General features: G+C 41.7%; 1 protein-coding gene across 2 annotated transcripts in view; it reads right to left on the reverse strand.

Annotated features, from left to right (window-relative positions):
• Positions 1-1,311: 1,311 nt before the first annotated feature.
• Positions 1,312-16,940, reverse strand: part of MANBA (mannosidase beta) — an 80,333-nt gene continuing 64,704 nt past the window's right edge. The window contains exons 13-17 of one of the 2 annotated variants that reach the window (XM_087724159.1): positions 15,801-15,965; positions 11,437-11,581; positions 6,319-6,461; positions 3,735-3,992; positions 1,312-1,622 (exon numbers count right to left, since the gene is read on the reverse strand). In XM_087724159.1, the coding sequence (XP_087580285.1) occupies positions 1,398-1,622; positions 3,735-3,992; positions 6,319-6,461; positions 11,437-11,581; positions 15,801-15,965 (936 nt within the window). In that variant the 3' untranslated portion in view covers positions 1,312-1,397. The remainder of the gene's footprint in view (positions 1,623-3,734; positions 3,993-6,318; positions 6,462-11,436; positions 11,582-15,800; positions 15,966-16,940) is intronic. The other variant, XM_087724160.1, reaches the window with a different exon arrangement.

Consider the following 16,940-nt stretch of genomic DNA (forward strand, 5'->3'; position numbering starts at 1 on the left):
GACATGATGGAAAGGGGTGGGGGGAGAGAGGATGCTGAAGGGGTGAGAGCCGTGGACCAGAATAATTGGGGGGGGGGGTGAGAGCTGCGATAAGTGTGTGTGCCCACAGCTTCCACAAATGGAGCTTTGTGAGCTCATGTGCTCGTCTGCCGCTTCAGTGACCCGGTTCCTGGAGGTTGGGGACCTGTCATCCACCATAAGATTTTTTTTCTGTGACAGTATTATAATTAGGGGTCCTTGGTGCTCTGAGCTTGTTTTATTGCAGACATTTCATTACTCTAACTAGGTAACATCATCAGTAGTAAGTAAGGAGTGCTATTTGCTGTCAGTTTATATTCTTGTGTCTTGCCTGTCTGTGTGGGTGAGGGCCATCTTAGCAATTCTTTGGTTGGGCTGGTTCGGCAGTTTCTTGACTGGGGTATTGCTTACTTGATTGTTGGTCTGAAGTTAACCTTAGAGTTAATCTGATCTGGTGGAGAGATGCTGGAGTCTTCTTATCTTTTGGGCTGGTTGATTGCCTCGTTTGCATAGTCTACAGATGTTGTGTTTGTTAATGGTCAGAGTGCCAGGCGTTTAGAAATTACCTGGCATTTTTGGACTTGGTCTGGTCTAGGACAGTCACATTTTCCCAATGGAAATTGGTTATGGCCAGGGGTGGGATTCAGGTTTTTTTACCAGCAGTTCTGTGGGCGTGGCATGGCTTGGTGGGCATGGCAGGGGAAGGATACTGTAAAATCTCCATTCCCTTGCCACTTCAGGGGAAGGTTACTGCAAAATCCCCATTCCCTCCCTATCAGCTGGGACTTGGGAATAGATGGGGGCAAGGTCAGTCAGAGGTGGTATTTACCAGTTCTCCAAACCACTCAAAATTTCCGCTACCGGTTCTCCAGAACTGGTCAGAATCTGCTGAATACCACCTCTGGTTATGGCAATAGTGTTATAATTACATGTGAAAGATGCCCATGTAGTACTTGAACCATAATAGCTAAAATGCCTCCAACACAAGAAACAGGAGGGAAGCTCCCTCTGGTCACTCCTACAATAGGAGCAGTCAGTGCCTAGAGATCCATACAGATCTCTGGTCTTCTGCAATGTATTTTTTCATTGATGCAGACTCTGTTTCTGGACTTCAGAAAAATGGCACCAGAGGGATTCAGAGCATCACATATTTTACTGTCCACAGACGTTTCTGAGGATGTGTGCTGGTCTGACTTATTTAAAGTACTCTCATTCTAAAGAGATTCAGAACGGCACTTGGCTTCCCTCCACTTAACTGAGTAATGTCACATGTGTAGGAGGTTGGCATGAGAATAATGTCCAATCGTTCCATTTTATTTTAGAGTTGCATTCCTACAAAAGCTCCCTGTTTCAAGTAGCTTTCGTCTCCATTCTTTTCCTCAGGAAATGTCTGTCAGCGATGTTAAGCTGAATGACTTCTCCAGCTCCTTGACATTAGTGGTTTCCCAAGGGTAAAAGAATATGAGTTTTTGCTTCTCCGTGAGAAGAAATCCATTGTCACTGAATCTTCCTGGGATGTTCCCAACATCCAACCAAACAAAAGGCGCGATGGCTGTGGCTTCCAGGGCAAATTGAAAATGATCTCCTTCTTGGGAAATAGAAGCCTGAAAGGAGCAGACAAATTTAGGTTACTCTATTGTTTCATTACATATTTGGAATTCTAGAAAATTTGTACTACACCTGGTCTTTTTAATACTGTGCTATCTTCACAACGAATTACTGTAGTTTGCAGAAAGAATAAATGGTGCATAAACAGTATAAAGAACATCCCAATTATTAAATCCCATTTATACCCACATAAAGGGTATAAAGATAAAGGTGCTAGTCATTCCCAACTCTAGGGGGCGGTGCTCATCTCCGTTTCAAAGCCGAAGAACCAGTGCTTTCCAAAGGCGTCTCTGTAGTCATGTGGCCAGAATGACTAAACACCAAAGGTGCACAGAACGCTGTTACCTTCCCACCAAAGGTGGCCCCTATTTTACTACTTGCATTTTTTACATGCTTTCAAACTGCTTGGTTGGCAGAAGCTGGGACAAGTAACGGGAGCTCACCCCGTTATGCGGCATTGGGGATTCGAACCACCGAACTGCCGACCTTTCAATCAACAAGCTCAGTGTCTTAGCCACTGAGCCACCGCATCCCTTATCAGGTATAAAAGATATAAAGAACATCCTAATTATAAAATTACATTTACAATAAAGAGTGCTTTAGAAATCATTGATCCAAATTCCCCATCATCACCACAAACATTCCTGACATTGTAGCTCTTAATTGGTGAAAATGTACCAATTCCAAAATATATAATTCTGATTTCTTAGTTTTAAAAAATGAACCCAGATGTAACCTTAATTTACCCTACTAAAGGCAATGTTGTTTAGATGCTCAAGATAAACATTTCCTGTACAACCTGTTTTAAGTTGGTGAACACAGCTCTAACTTATGAAACTTATACATGCAAAGCATTGGTCTCCCAATAAAATATGATTTAATGATCAAGTTCCAGTGTGTTTGGTTTAGTCTATTTCTCCCCATTGTCCATAGCATTAATTATGGGACCACAAAAACAATGTAAAAATATTGGTGACAGAAGCTCTACTGCAGAAATATACACATGATTAATGATTGTGTTACTTCTCTTACCCAAACCCAGATAGTTTCCTAACAAGCAGTTTTGTACTTATATTTATGATTAACATGGTCATACAGATCAGAAAGTGATCATATCTTACAACTGAATTCTAAGCCATCCAGAGTCATCAACTGAGAAAAGCAATTATAGGAACTGAGTGAATAAACGATATAAAATAAATAAATACCCTTTCAAAAACAACATTTTGCTTGAAAAGATGTAAACTCTCTTCCAGAGAAGGGGGAAAAAATCCAAAGCTAGGTGAAATACATGGGTATGCATTTGTTTGTGTAATTCTATTTTCAGAAATAAATTCTAAACCGGCAAGAGTTTACTGAGATCTCTATAAATTATGCAAATTAGGTGACGGCATCTTGTAATTAACTCTGCTTCTCCAAAGCCGGAGAAGAAAAAGAAGCTATTCAGGTCAGTAAAGTCACACCCATTATCCCCGTCTCTGTCTTGTTAAAGCGTATCTTCATAAAGGTCAGAAAGATGTCAAAAAAGGAAATAGGAACTATATGCACACCATCAAAGTACCATATTTTTCGGAGTATAAGATGCACAAAGATTTTGAAGAGGCAAATTTAAAAAAAAAAGTTTTTGCACTCTGCAGACCTCCCAAAAACGGCCCGTTTTTCGCAAAAATGGGCCCTTGTTTGTTTGTTTGTTTGTTTTCAAAAAAGGGCATGAATAGCCTTTAGGAGGCTTGTAGAGTGCTCTTGGGGGCTGGCGGGGCAAATTTGAGCAAAAAATGACCCGTTGCTCATTTCTGCCCTCCCCAGCTCCCAGGAGCACTTTGAACGCCTCCTAAAGGCTATGCACGGCCATTTTGGTGAAGAGGCGGGGGTTTCTGGAGGCAAAAAAATGCTGTATTCAGTGTATAAGATGCACCCAGATTTTCAAACTCTTTTTTGAGGGAAAAAGGTGTGTCTTATACTCCAAAAAATACAGTATATTCATATTTTTCAGGAACAAGAGCAATCAGATCACTTCCTCTATCTTTTATGATTCTCAAATCAACACGTATGTCTAATAAAGACTCTATTTGGCTGAGGTCAAAAGTATTGCTGGAAACGGTACTTACGTGAATGTGTGGATTCTTTAATCCTTCTGCATTTTTCAGTGAGGACAGGAAGTGGAAATTAATGGGAGTGGAGGGTTCACCTTCAGTCTCCAAGTGAAATGTAATGACGCAGCTTTGCCTGGTACAATTTCCACATCTTTTCAAGAGATCATTGATGGGCTCCTTATAAATGGGAACCGCACTTCCAGCCTTAACAATCATATCATCTTTCGTCAAAGTACACACTGGATCCATTCTGCTCCAATCATATACAATTATCTATGGTGCCCATAAGACAGATCAAGAGAGAGAGAGAAAAACTGATTATTAGTGACTGTTCTCCATCAAATGAATCCAGGTACTCTAACATCTCTGTAAATTTCTTCAAAAAGTAGAATCATACATTCATTATGGCTATCATGTTCTATTTCATCTTGTATGAAAGTGCATAAAATGAAAAATATAGTTTGTTTCACACCTGAAACAATCTACTGTGTTGTGGAAGTTGGACCAATTGTGACTTAGTAAGAAACAAAAGCCAGAATATGTTGGTACTTCCAGGTTTGTGCCAAATTAAAATTCAGAGAGATCCCAGAGTAAATTTGGAAACAGTAGACCAAGATTAGTGTATGTTGCCTCTTCTACCCAGTTTAGCATCCTCTTTGGTTATCCCAGGGGTCAGCAAACTGCGGTTCTGGAGCCACATGTGGCTCTTTGCTCCCTCTGCTGCGGCTCCATCACCGGTCAGGGCCACAATTTTGAGAGGAGCTGCCGGTGGGGGGCGGGGAGGGGGAGAGAAGCACAGTGGGCCAGGAAAAGACTCTATGGCAAGGGGAGGGTTTTCCTGTTGTCTCCACAATTGATAGGCCTTTCAGTTATGAGAGATAGAGGAAAAAGTACACCGCGCTAGGAGGAGACTATGGTGGGGAAACTGAACTTCCAGTCAGCTCCAGAATTGAACAGGGGGCTTCCGGTTAGGACCTTTGTGGCTCCTCCTGGTGTTTTCTTTTCTGTGGGAAACGAGTCCAAATGGCTCTTTGAGTGTTTACTTTTGCTGACCCCTGGGTTATCCAATCTCTCCCTTTCTCTCCCTCCCTCCCATGTTCCAATCTCCACCACCACCACTCAAAATAAAATCAGACCAACTGGATTTCATGACATCTGGACTGAAATTATGGAAGAAAATATCCAAAAATACACCTTTTTCAGTGTGGCCATGGAGTGCTGCAAAACAGCTATAACTTTTGTACAGAATGGGTTGGGCCCAGAACATTTTGGCTATTCCACTTTTACACCTTCCCTTGGAATGTTCACAGCTTTAGCTTAAAATATTAAATATAATATTTAGTTAAATCTAACTTAACTAGACAGAATGCCATCTTTTATCGTTTCTGGCTTTTGAGCAAACTAAGGCAAGCTGATAGGGACGTGGTGGCTCAGTGGCTAAGACGTTGAACTTATAGATCAGAAAGTTTGGCAGTTTGGCAGTTTGAATCCATAGCTACATAACGGAGTGAGCTCCCGTTATTTGTCCCAGATTCTGCCAACCTAGCAGTTCGAAAGCATGTAAAAATGCAAGTAGAAAAATAGGGACCACCTTTGGAGGGAAGGTAACAGCGTTCCACTCGCCTTCGGTGTTTAGTCATGCTGGCCACATGGCAACGGGGACATTTTCGGACAGCGCTGGCTCTTTGGCTTTGAAACGGAGATAAGCACCGCCCCTTAGAGTCGGGAATGACTAGCACATATGTGCAAGGGGAATCTTTACCTTTAAGGCAAGCTGAACTACCAGCCCCCCCCCAAAAAATCTAGTCTTCAAATTTGATTCCTGGTAACTTTAAAAACATATTCCAGTTCTGTTCTTTTCCTGGCAACTATATTTTTTATTTCCCAATCTAGCCTCCAGCCTTGTTAGCCTCCCATGCACATAATTACCAGGCCCATCTCTGCATAACATTTTTCTGAGAGCAGTCAAGGTCAGCTATGACTTGCCATCCACTATGACATCAGACCAAACCACAAAAACTAATCAAAATAGAAAGGATTTTCTTGTGTTTTCCCCCTTGTTTGCCTCTTTAAAAATGTTTTTTCCCCCCTTTTTTAAGGCCGAGAATTTTGCTGGTGTTTTTGCCTCAAAGCAAAATTGTGTTGCCGCCATTTTTCTTCCTCAGAGTACGAGATGAAAATAATGGCATCCTTGTCCCGAAGAAGAAGAGGAAGAGGAAGGGAAGGGGAGAAAAAAGAAGCAAAGTCACGAAAGGTAAAGAATCTCTCTATAAAATTGCTTTGGACATTTTTTTTTCCAGGGCTCACAGTGCAAACTGTAAAATGAAGCCAAAACCACAAAAGAAAATTACCGTGTTAGATGTGTAATTCTTTCCCACTTCTCTCATGCCTCTTTTAAGATAACATAGTCATTGAAACAGAAAAGTAAACATTTCTTGCTTCAGAATTGGTTTTAGTCATATAAACAAATTGAACCAATCGGTAAAAACAATATAAACAATGAGCCATTGTCTTTTATGATCAACTGGCAGTTTTACTTTTCTCCCACTCCAGAACCTTCTCCAGCCCTCATTTCAATGTGAAGCAAAAGAGGACTTACTTTGAGGGCCAGGCTGAGGTCAGAATGAAAATCCGAGACTCCATATATGTAGAAAACATTTTCCTCCTCATGCGCCACAGGTAGCAAAGGAGCAAAGAAATGCTTGGCAAAGTAATGAAGCATCTTCCATTTGCCACCGTATTCTAAGAAAGGGTTCACAATAGGGGGGGAAAAAATCATCACACTCTTCTCAAAAGAACCCAAATGGAACTATGAACTGTGGTGGCACAGTGGTTAGAGTGCAGTACTGCAGGCTACTTCTGCTGCAATTTGGCAGTTCAAATCTCAAAGGTTGACTGCAGCTTTCTATTCTTCCGAGGTGGGTAAAATGAGGACCCAGATTGTTGAGGGAAATAGGCTGACTCTGTGAACTGCTTAGAGAGGGCTGTAAAGCGGTATATAAGTCTAAGTGCTATTGCTATTCAGCTTCAAAAGCCCTTCTCTTCATTCAGGAGGAGCTCAAAGACTGTCCCTACATATATTGCCTTAGAAAAGGTTGCCAGAATCTGAAATCTACAGATGAGTTGCTTTCTGGGAATTTTTAGAAGTTGCCATTCCAAAACTTCATGGGAGGGCTGGGGGATTGGAACTGGTTACCTTACAAGTACAGTGGAACCTCTGGTCATGGGCGCTTCTGACCACGACCAAATTGGGTTCCAACCAAAAAATACACTTTTTTTCCCCTGCAGCCAATTTCCCCTTCTGTACCATTTTTTTTGTAAGCGCCAAATTTCCAAAATTAGGTTCGAGTCACAAACAAATTGGGTTGTGACCAAAGTTATGGAACGAATTATGGTTGTGACCAGAGATTCTACTACACTGCTTTTGGGGGGCAGCAGGTTGTAGTCCTTGATGTACAACCAAATTTCAGTTGCTAAAGTAAGACAGCTGTGACGTGAATGTTTTGCCCCATTTTAAGACCTTTCTTGACATAGTTGTTGTGAATCACTGCAGTCGTTAAGTTAGTAGCACGGATATTAAGTGAATCTGGCTTCCCCTTTGACTTTGCTAGAAGGTCACAAAAGGTGATCACATGACCCAGGGACACTGTAACCGTAATAAGTAAGAGTTGGTTGCCAAGCACCTGAATTTTGATCACATGACCATAGGGATACGGCCACGGTCGTGTGAAAAATGGTCATTTTTCTTCACATTTTTCAGTGCTGTTGTACTTTCAAATAGTCACTAAATGAACTGTTGTAAGTCAAGTACTGCCAGTAGTACATAATAGAAGTAACACCAAATATAGTGGTACCTTAAAGAATAACAAATGTATGAACACAGAAGCTTTGGGGAATCATAATTCATTTCCTAAACTGAATCTATGAAAGAGAAGCAGAGAAGTACTTACACTCTTGGATGCTGTAAACTACTAGCTTGGGACACTGTAAATATTGAAATACTAAGGGGGCGATAAACCACATTTGGGAACTCCTGGCTTATTATACTAGGCTGCCATGTCTCATGAGAACTCAAGCCTCATATGATGAGGTTTCATCTTCATCTGATTCTCACAACCACCCAGCAAGATAGCCAGTCTTAGAAGCATGTCTAGCCCAAAGTCACCCAAAAAACCAATAGGGTCAACTGGAGATTTGAACATTCATCTTCCCACTCCCATCCCAACTTAACCCTTACAGCACATTATCTATCACAGTGATGGTGAATGTTTTTCTGCTTGGGTGCCAAAAAAGCACACCCAAGCAAATTAGCGTGCATGTGCATTCCCACACCCATAATGCAATGCCCTCCCCTCCTTGCATGCGCACAGGCCTCACTGAAGCCTCTGGATTTCCGGTAGGCCTGTTGGGCCGTTTTTCGCCCACCCCAGGCTTCGAGAAAGCCTCCTGAAGCCTGGGGAGGGTGAAAAATGACCCAACAGGCTTACCAGAAGTTCATTTCCGAACTTCCAGTAGGCCCGTTGGGCTCATTTTTTGCCTCCACAGGCTTTGGAGACTTTCCTGAAGCCTGGGGAGGGGGAAAACAGCCTCCTTCCGCCCTCTGGAAGGCCGAAAATCAATTGGCCAGCACGCACATGTGCGCTGGAATTGATATAGCGCAACGCCTCACGTGCCCTCAATATGTCTTCGTGTGCCACCTGTGGCACATGTGCCATAGGTTCGCCATCACGGCTCTATCATGTATGTCGTGATACATGTGCTTATTCCCACTGACTCAACCCATGTGACAATTCCTCTAAAAACTGCAAGAGGTGAAGCAATTTAAAGAAATTACTACACTCAGATATTGGTCTGAGAGCACAAGAAATGAACAGATAGGGAATATATTCACTAATGAATATCTTGAAGCCTACCAGAATCAGAACAGTACTTTTTCCTCTCTATGGAGTTGGCCCACATGATTATGAAGATTAAGAGGAGGCTTTGGGTCTCTGGTCTTTTCTCAATCTCACCCTATCTTCCAGAGATGTTGTAAGGTTAAAATTATAAAATTCTTTGGAGTTCCCAAAGAAAAGCTGGTCTATACATATAATAAACAAACAAACAAACATGTCATATCATGATTTATGGTATGATTTATTTCCTTCTCTCTGTAGGTGTAATAATAATGCCTCAGAAAGGTGTGATTGATTCTTAATACCTGCTGGGTTTCAGCTCAGAAGAAGAAGAAAATGCTAGAGTGTCATTTCAGTAAAAAAAAACTGATTCATTTCGTCAACCAAAATGTGCCATCTGAATTGATCCCACTAAGGTGACCTTAAAATGTAGGATGGAAGCTGAGGAAACACAGCTTGCAATTTGCCTCAGTGGTTTATGCAAACCATACAGGTGGCTGACTCAGAAGCCTTTCATTTGAAGCTTCAGACACAGCAGTTCCTTAACAGGGCACGGAGAATCACAGGGGGAAACAGAAGATGCTCTCCTGAGGTCATCTGGGGAAATTTACCTACAGAAGCAGATGCTCACCTGGCAATGGCTGAAGGTCAAACCTTGTCTGTATTGTCTTTGGTCTCTGAACTAGAGACCAAACTGACTGACTTCTGAACTGACTTCTCTGTTGTCATTTAAAACACATCCACACAATTTTTAAAACAGGCTTTTAAGTGTTTGCCATTCTTCCCTTTTAACACTTTAGTTGAAATTTTAGTTTTAGGTTTTTATTATAAACATAAGACTTTAGGTGGAAGGGAAGATTATTTCCATTCTGTCTATCCCTGGGCTAATGATGAAAAATGGTAGAAAATGCTGGCAAGACTAGTTTTGGGGTTTCTTTTCCATGTGCTTTAAAAGTTTATTTTTGAAACTTTTAATGCTAATTTGCAGCTCAGACGACAATTGCTAATTTCGTCCTCCTGCTAGTAATTTTTAGCAACAGTGATCAGAGGTGGCGTGAGGACACAAGCCACCTTCCTGCTGTAATCTTATGTAAGTATTAGCAGAGCAATTATCTTTGCCCCTGCTAGCTGGAGACTACAGGAACACAATCCAATTTATCTGATTATAATCACTGGCCAAGAAAGGCCTCCAAAAAGCCTCTTAGCACCCAGAGAAGTATAGGTAGTCCTCAACTTACGACCCGAACTGAGTCTAAAATTTATGTTGTGAAGTTAGAAATTTGTTAATAAAGTTTTGCCCCATTTTACGTCTTTCCTTGCCATGTTTGCTAAGTAAATCACTGCAATTATTGAATTAATAATACGGTTTCCCCATAGATTTTGCTTGTCAGAAGGTCTCAAAAGGGATCACATGCAACCACCATAAATGTGAGTCAGTTGTCAAGCATCTAAATGTAAATCACATGACCACGGGGATGCTATAGCAGTCCAAAGTGTGGAAAATGGTGATAAGCCATTTTTTTCAGTGCTGTTGTAACTTCAAGCCGTCACTAACAGAACTGTTGTTAAGTCGAGGACTACCTGTGACTCCTGTCCTAGATATTGTCAAACGACACCTTCCAGTCATCCTGCCAGTATTATGTAGCAATTCTGAAACATCTGGAAAGCTTCATGATCCCCAAATCTGTTTCAGAGAGTTATGTACTGCTTGTCCCTTTTCATTTTACAGCTTTTATTAAACATCCCCTGAGAGGAAGAATCTATCCAAACCAAATCAAGGACATCCTGTATAAACAGCAAAGGTTAACACCAAGACTTCATTAAAATTCCTGTTTTCCACACCTCCTGCTTCTTCGCTCAACAAAAGGTGGGGGGAAGCTATCTATTGCCTGGATGAGATGCAAATTTGTACTTGCTATACTGGGGACTCATGCTAAGGGGGAAACACAAGTCATTTCACAACTTTCCCACCATCAGCAGTTAGGGAGACAAAGTTTAATGTCAAGTTAAAAAGGATTTCTACTTTAAATTCTTTCTTAAATAAGAAATATAGCAAATCATTTAATAATTAGACTATGACGTGAATGAAGGAACGCCAATTTGGTGCAGTGGTGAAGGCACCAGGCTAGAAATCAGGAGACCATCAATTATAGTCCCACCTTAGGCACAAACCCAGCTGGGTGACTTTGGGCCAGTCACTCTCTCAACCCTAGTAAGCAGGCAATAGCAAACTACTCCTGAAATCTTGCCAAGAAAATTACACAGACTTGACCAGGCAGTTGTCAGGAGTCAACACTGACTCGAAGACTCGAAGGCATAGAAAAAAACAAACAAAAAAAAGTGAGAGAAAATTAGTCAAGCTGTTAGTCATGAAGTTGACTAAGTAATTCATATTTCATTCCATGCTAACCATGGTTAAGAATGCCATATGCTGCCTTCAGCACCTTAAGAGAAAATGGGACTAAACCAATGCTGGGATTCAAGACTTTTTACTATCGGTTTTGTGGGCGTGGCTTGGCTTGGTGGGTGTGGCAGGGGAAGGATACTGTAAAATCTCATTCCCATCCCACCCCAGGGGAAGGTTACTGCAAAATCCCCATTCCCTCCCAATCAACTGGGACTTGGGAGGCAGAGGATAGATGGCGGCGGAGCAAGTCAGAGGTTGTATTTCCTGGTTCTCTTACCTACTCAAAACTTCTGCTACCGGTTCTCCAGAACTGGTCAGAACCTGCTGAATACCACCTCTGGACTAAACTGAAAGATGGACTTATAAAGCCCACACTTTAACTGGGCACAACCACTGTTTTTATTTTTAGTCTTACCTAGAGAAGCCCAGGAAGGGCCCTGCCAGATATCATTTAGTTGCCAAAAAAGGGCACCCATAGTCCGTCCTTCCCCGTTGACTATCTCACTTTGGCTGCGACGGTAGAATTCGGTTTCAGTTTTTACACACTGGGCCTGCATGATCTGATTTGGGATATATATATAAAGCACAAGTTTCAATCAACCTAGAAATATACAAGTTTTTATAATTAGAGAACATTTTTCATTCAAAGATTAGCAGATCTGGAAGATACCGACTATCTGGACCCATTTCAATTGTTCTTTGAACTGGAATATGCGAGTAAAATTAGCTAAATAGATGGCCTAGTCCTGGAACTGGGAAGAACAGTCTGGCTCAACGAGATTTCTTAGACTTCTTGGTGGGTTTTGATATAATTTGCCATGATGTCTTATGGAGGGCTAGAATGTTATAAATAAGAAACTAAGAAGGGGACTGGAGGCTAAAACATATGAAGAATGGTTGCAGGAAATGGGTATGTTTAATGAAAAGAATGACTAGGGGAGACATAATAGCAGTGTCTAATATCTCAGGGGCTGCCACAAAGATGAGGGAGTCAAGCTATTCTCCAGAGCACCTGAGGGCAGGACAAGAAGTAATGGGTGGAAACTAAACAAGGAAAGAAGAAACTTAGAACTAAGGAGAAATTTCCTGACAGAACAATTAATCAGTGGAACAACTTGCCTCCAGAAGTTGTGAATGCTCCAGCACTGGATGTTTTTAAGAAGAGATTGGATAACCATTTGTCTGAAGTGGTGTAGGGTTTCCTGCCTAAGCAGGGGGTTGGACTAGAAGACCTCCAAGGTCCCTTCTAACTCTGTTATTCTGTTCTATTCTAATTTACCATGATGTCTTATGGAGGGCTAGGATGTTATAAATAAGAACCTAAGAAGGTGGACTGGAGTGTTTCATTGGCTCTATCTTATTCCCCATGCTGTTTAGTATATAGATGAACAAATTTGCATGATGTCTTATAGAATTTAAGTTCTGTCAAGATGGAGAGCCTATTGATCATAGGAAATTGGATGCCGGGCTTTAGGATAATTCTGTTCTGGGTAAGGCTACTGTCAGGCCTACAGCGGTTCCTTTAAGAATCTTTGGCCTGCCACTCTCTCATTGGGGGGGGGGGGTAGCAAGGGGTAGAATGTGTTGTTTTCAAAATAAAAAATTCCTTTCTAGAAGCTCAAGGTCATCTTTTGTCTCCGCACCTTTGCACCTGATTGGAAGCAGTTGGGCGTAGGTGCTAGCGTGGAAGAAGAAGATTGGACCATGTGATGGATTGTGGGTATGTGGACAAGATCATGAACTTTTAACTGGGTGGGATTCTGATGTAATTTCCAGAATTGGGATTTCATAGCATAAAGCCAAGATGTCTGATCTATTAAATTGGAACTTTAAGGATCGTTTTGCCTTGGACTCTGATTTAATTCTACATGATACTTTGAACGCTGACAGCTACAATCCCTTAGAAAGAACAGATCCATTGTCTTGGACTGATCCTTGATTTCAGAGGCCTTATGATTCTCAGGTGGGAATGAGAAGCATACTTACTATATTATATCCAGTAAGCCGTTCCTGAGATAATCAGACCTCAAAACAGATTCCCATCCCTTGGTCACCTCCACTTGATGAACTCCAATACAGGTAGTCCTCAACTTATGACCACAATTGAGCCCAAAATTTACATTGCTAAGTGGGAAATTTGCTAAGTGAGCTTTGACCCATTTTACGACTTTTCCCACCACATTTAGAAAAGAATAGAGCTGGAAGGGACCTTGGAGGTCTTCTAGTCCACCCCCCTGCTCAAGCAGGAGAACCTAAACTATCTTAGACAAGTGACTGTCCAGTCTCTTCTTAAAAGCCTCCAGTGATGGAGCGCCCACGACTTCTGAAGGCTAGCTGTTCCACTGGTTAACTGTCCTCACTGTTAGGAAGTTTCTCCTTAGTTCAAGGTTGCTTCTCTCTTTGATTAGTTTCCAACCATTGTGTCTTGTCCTGCCCTCTGGTGCTTTGGAGGATAATTTTACTCTCTCTTCTTTGTGGCAGCCCCTCAAATATTGGAATACTGCTATCGTGTCACTCCTAATTCCTCTTTTCTTTAAACTACCCAGATCCAAAACCTGCAGCTGTCCTTCCTATGGTTTAGTCTCCAGGCCTTTGATCACCTTAATGGCTCTTTTCTGAACTTTTTCCAAAGTCTCAACAGCTTTTTAAGATTCATTTGTTAAGTGAATCACTGCCATTCTTAAATTAGTAACATGGTTGTTAAGTGAATCCGTTTTCCTCATCGACTTTGCTTGTCAGAAGGCCTCAAAAGGTGATCGCATGACTCCCGGACACTGCCACGGTCATAAATGTGAGTCAATTGTGAAGCATCCGAATTTAAATCACGCGACCACAGGGATGCTGCAATGGTCGCAACTGTGAGATTTGTCTTAGGTTGTTTTTTTCATTGCCGTTGTAATTTTGAACGGTCACTAAATGAACTGCTATATGTCGAGGACTACCTGTATTTGATAGCTTATCCCAAACCAACAAATATTGCAAACACCAGCAACAAATCAATTGCAGTTGGAAAGTACTCCTGGCTCTGAGGCCCTCGCGCCAGACACAGGATAGACTTTAATTGATTTCAGATAGAGACCCTATATTTTCACAAAAGGGGGACAGGTGTTTGCAGGGGTTCGGGAGAATCTCCAGCTAAGATTCTGTGCAGTTCGGAGAACCCCCAAATCCCACTTCTGGCTGGCCCCTCCCACCCCTCCCCTCCCAGGAGTCGCTGTGTGTCCCATTTTGGATCCAGGTAAGTGCAGGGCGCGCATGGAGGCTCAGGGAGGGCGAAAAACGGGCCTACCAGAAGTTCAGGAAGAGGGCCTCCAGCGCCTGGAAGTCTGTTTCTGCCCTCCCAGAGGCTCGAGAAAAGCTTCTGGAGCCCAGGGAGGGCAAAAACGCCCCCCCGCCGTGGTGCAGGAGGCTTAGGCCACGCCCACCATTGTCATGCCCACCCAGCAACCGAGCAGAGAAGCAGTTTTTTTCAACCTTGGCAAATTTTAGATACATGGACTTCTACTGATCGGGGAATTATGCTGGCTGGGGAATTTTGAGAACCAATGCCTGCACATCATTCAGTTGCCAAGGTTGAAAAACACTGGATTAAAGTATAGAATTTACAAGAAGCGCGTGGTGGCTTTTGTTTCAAGAATCTGTTTATTTTTAAGGACTCTAGAAACCTCGAAGTAATTAGCCGGGAAGCTGTTGCGTTGGTAGTTTGATTTTTCACTTAATGCTCTTTAAGCCTTATTATATCTTATGCTTATTATTTCTGCAAAAGTAAGGAATTCAGTATAACCACAATCTCTCCATTCCTAAACTCTCACAAAATGAAACATAATTAACAGCAATTTTTTTTCATTAAGATTCTGCCTGAACTCACTAGCCAGAAAATTCAAGCCAGCCCCATCTTGTGGCTTGCCTGAAATCCTGCAGGCAAATCCTGAAATTTTAAAGTAAGATTTCATGTATTTTATCTTCTCCACTTTTTTTTTAAAAAAAGCTTGGTTTTGTTTATCACATGTGAATTTATCTGTCATTCAGAAAAGGTAGATTCTAAATTATATAAATTATTGTTCTTCCTTTTTCACCTTTCAAAAAGGCACTGTAACAGTGGTGGGTTGCAAATATTTTTACTACTGGTTCGGGAGCGCTCCCGTGCACGCTTGCAATGCTTCTGTGCATCCGGGTGGGTAGGAGGGGCCTCCTGCCGCCGCTATGACCAGTTTAGCCAAACTGGGCTGAACCAGGAGCAACCCACCACTGGTGTGTAGAAGGTGAAAGTAATATCTCTGCATATGCGCGATTGGGGAAGGACACCAGTTGTCTCTAACAAAGCTGGGCAAAAGCTGACTTTTGCATTGAAACTGAATCCAGTGAATTAGGTCCTTCGCTGTTTCCAGGACGGCTTCACGAGCCAGATCTAAGCACCCTGCAGACCGGATCTAGCCCGCGGGCCTTTAGTTTGACATCCCTGCTCTAAATGATGTTGCTATTGTTTAACTGCTAACGGTATAGTTAACTACTTAGTTGCTAATATCTAAGATACTGTGCAGAACCCCAAATCCATGATGGAGGAAGACATATCTCCCAAAGAGTGGGGAGGGATTTTATATAAATACAGTTTATGTACATACGTACATACATACACAGAGGGCGAGAACTTGTTCTTAAATCCAAGAATTGGCTTCTCCAAAATGTGAACAGATTATTTGCTGCACATTTTCCATGAAAAATCTTAACATTAACTCTTTCTTTTTTAAGGCCACTGTTAACAATGTGACAAATCCTTACCTGAGTGAGATAGATTGTCTGCTTGAAGTTCTCAACTGGATTTACTACCTGAGGCAATTTAAAGTGAAGCCCTGCCTGCTGAAGCATCTCATCATTACCTCCTACATGATGCTGTCGGTGCAGGGAGAAATTACTCGTATAAGACCAATCTTCCTCCACAGAAACCTGAACTTAAAAAGAGTACATTCATATCATTATAAGGACATGAGTAGTGTTCAGAAATGCATGCAGCACTTTTAAAATCATATATTGTACTTCAAAATCAGTATCTTATTTATTCATTCAAATAATATAATATCCTCTCCTAAAACAAGGACTCTAAAATTACCATAATTTTCGGAGTATAAGACGCACCTTTTTTCCTCCCAAAAAGAGGTTGAAAATCTGGGTACATCTTATACACCGAATACAGCATTTTTGGCCTCCCGAAACCCCGTCCTCTTCACAAAAATGGACGTACATAGGCTTTGGGAGGCCTGCAAAATGCTCCTGGGAGCTGGGAAGGGCAAAAATGAGCGAAAAACGGGCCAGTTTTTGCCCATTCCCCCCCCCCCCCGCCTCCAGGAGCACTCTACAAACCTCCCAAAGCCTATGCATGCCCTGTTTTTTGCAAAAATGGACCGTTTTTTAACTTTTTTTGCTCGTTTTTGCCCCTCCCATGAGCACTTTGCAGGCCTCTCAGAGTCTCTGCTGCCCCATTTTTCACAAAAAATGAGGCATGCAAAGAGTTTGGGAGGCCTGCAGAGTGCAAAGAATTTTTAAAATTTACCTCTTCAAAATCTTGGTGCATCTTATACTACGGTGCAAAGTACGGTAATGCAAAACTCTTAAAAATTTGGGAGCCTAGAGGCAATAGCCCCAGAGCGACTCTTTAAAAAAAATAATAATAGTAAGTTACTGTAATTGCTTTAAATTGGGGTAGCTCATTTATTTTTGTAAAGGTGAAATAAACCTATTGTTCCCAATATTGTATTTAGGTCCAGAAATCATAATTTATTTCTTTTGATCCAAGTTGTTCTAACTTTTTGATTTTATGAAAGAAATTTTTCCAAAGTAGCGTTACTTTCTGAATTCTCCAAGGCACCTTGTTGGTTTTCAGATGAGCTAAGAATCATGCCACAACTACAGAAATCACTTTAA

This window comes from Thamnophis sirtalis, unplaced genomic scaffold, assembly GCF_051295495.1.
Source record: "Thamnophis sirtalis isolate CommonGarterSnake01/CBP01778 unplaced genomic scaffold, rThaSir2_p1.2 scaffold_10, whole genome shotgun sequence".
NCBI classification, from domain to species: Eukaryota; Metazoa; Chordata; class Lepidosauria; order Squamata; family Natricidae; genus Thamnophis; species Thamnophis sirtalis.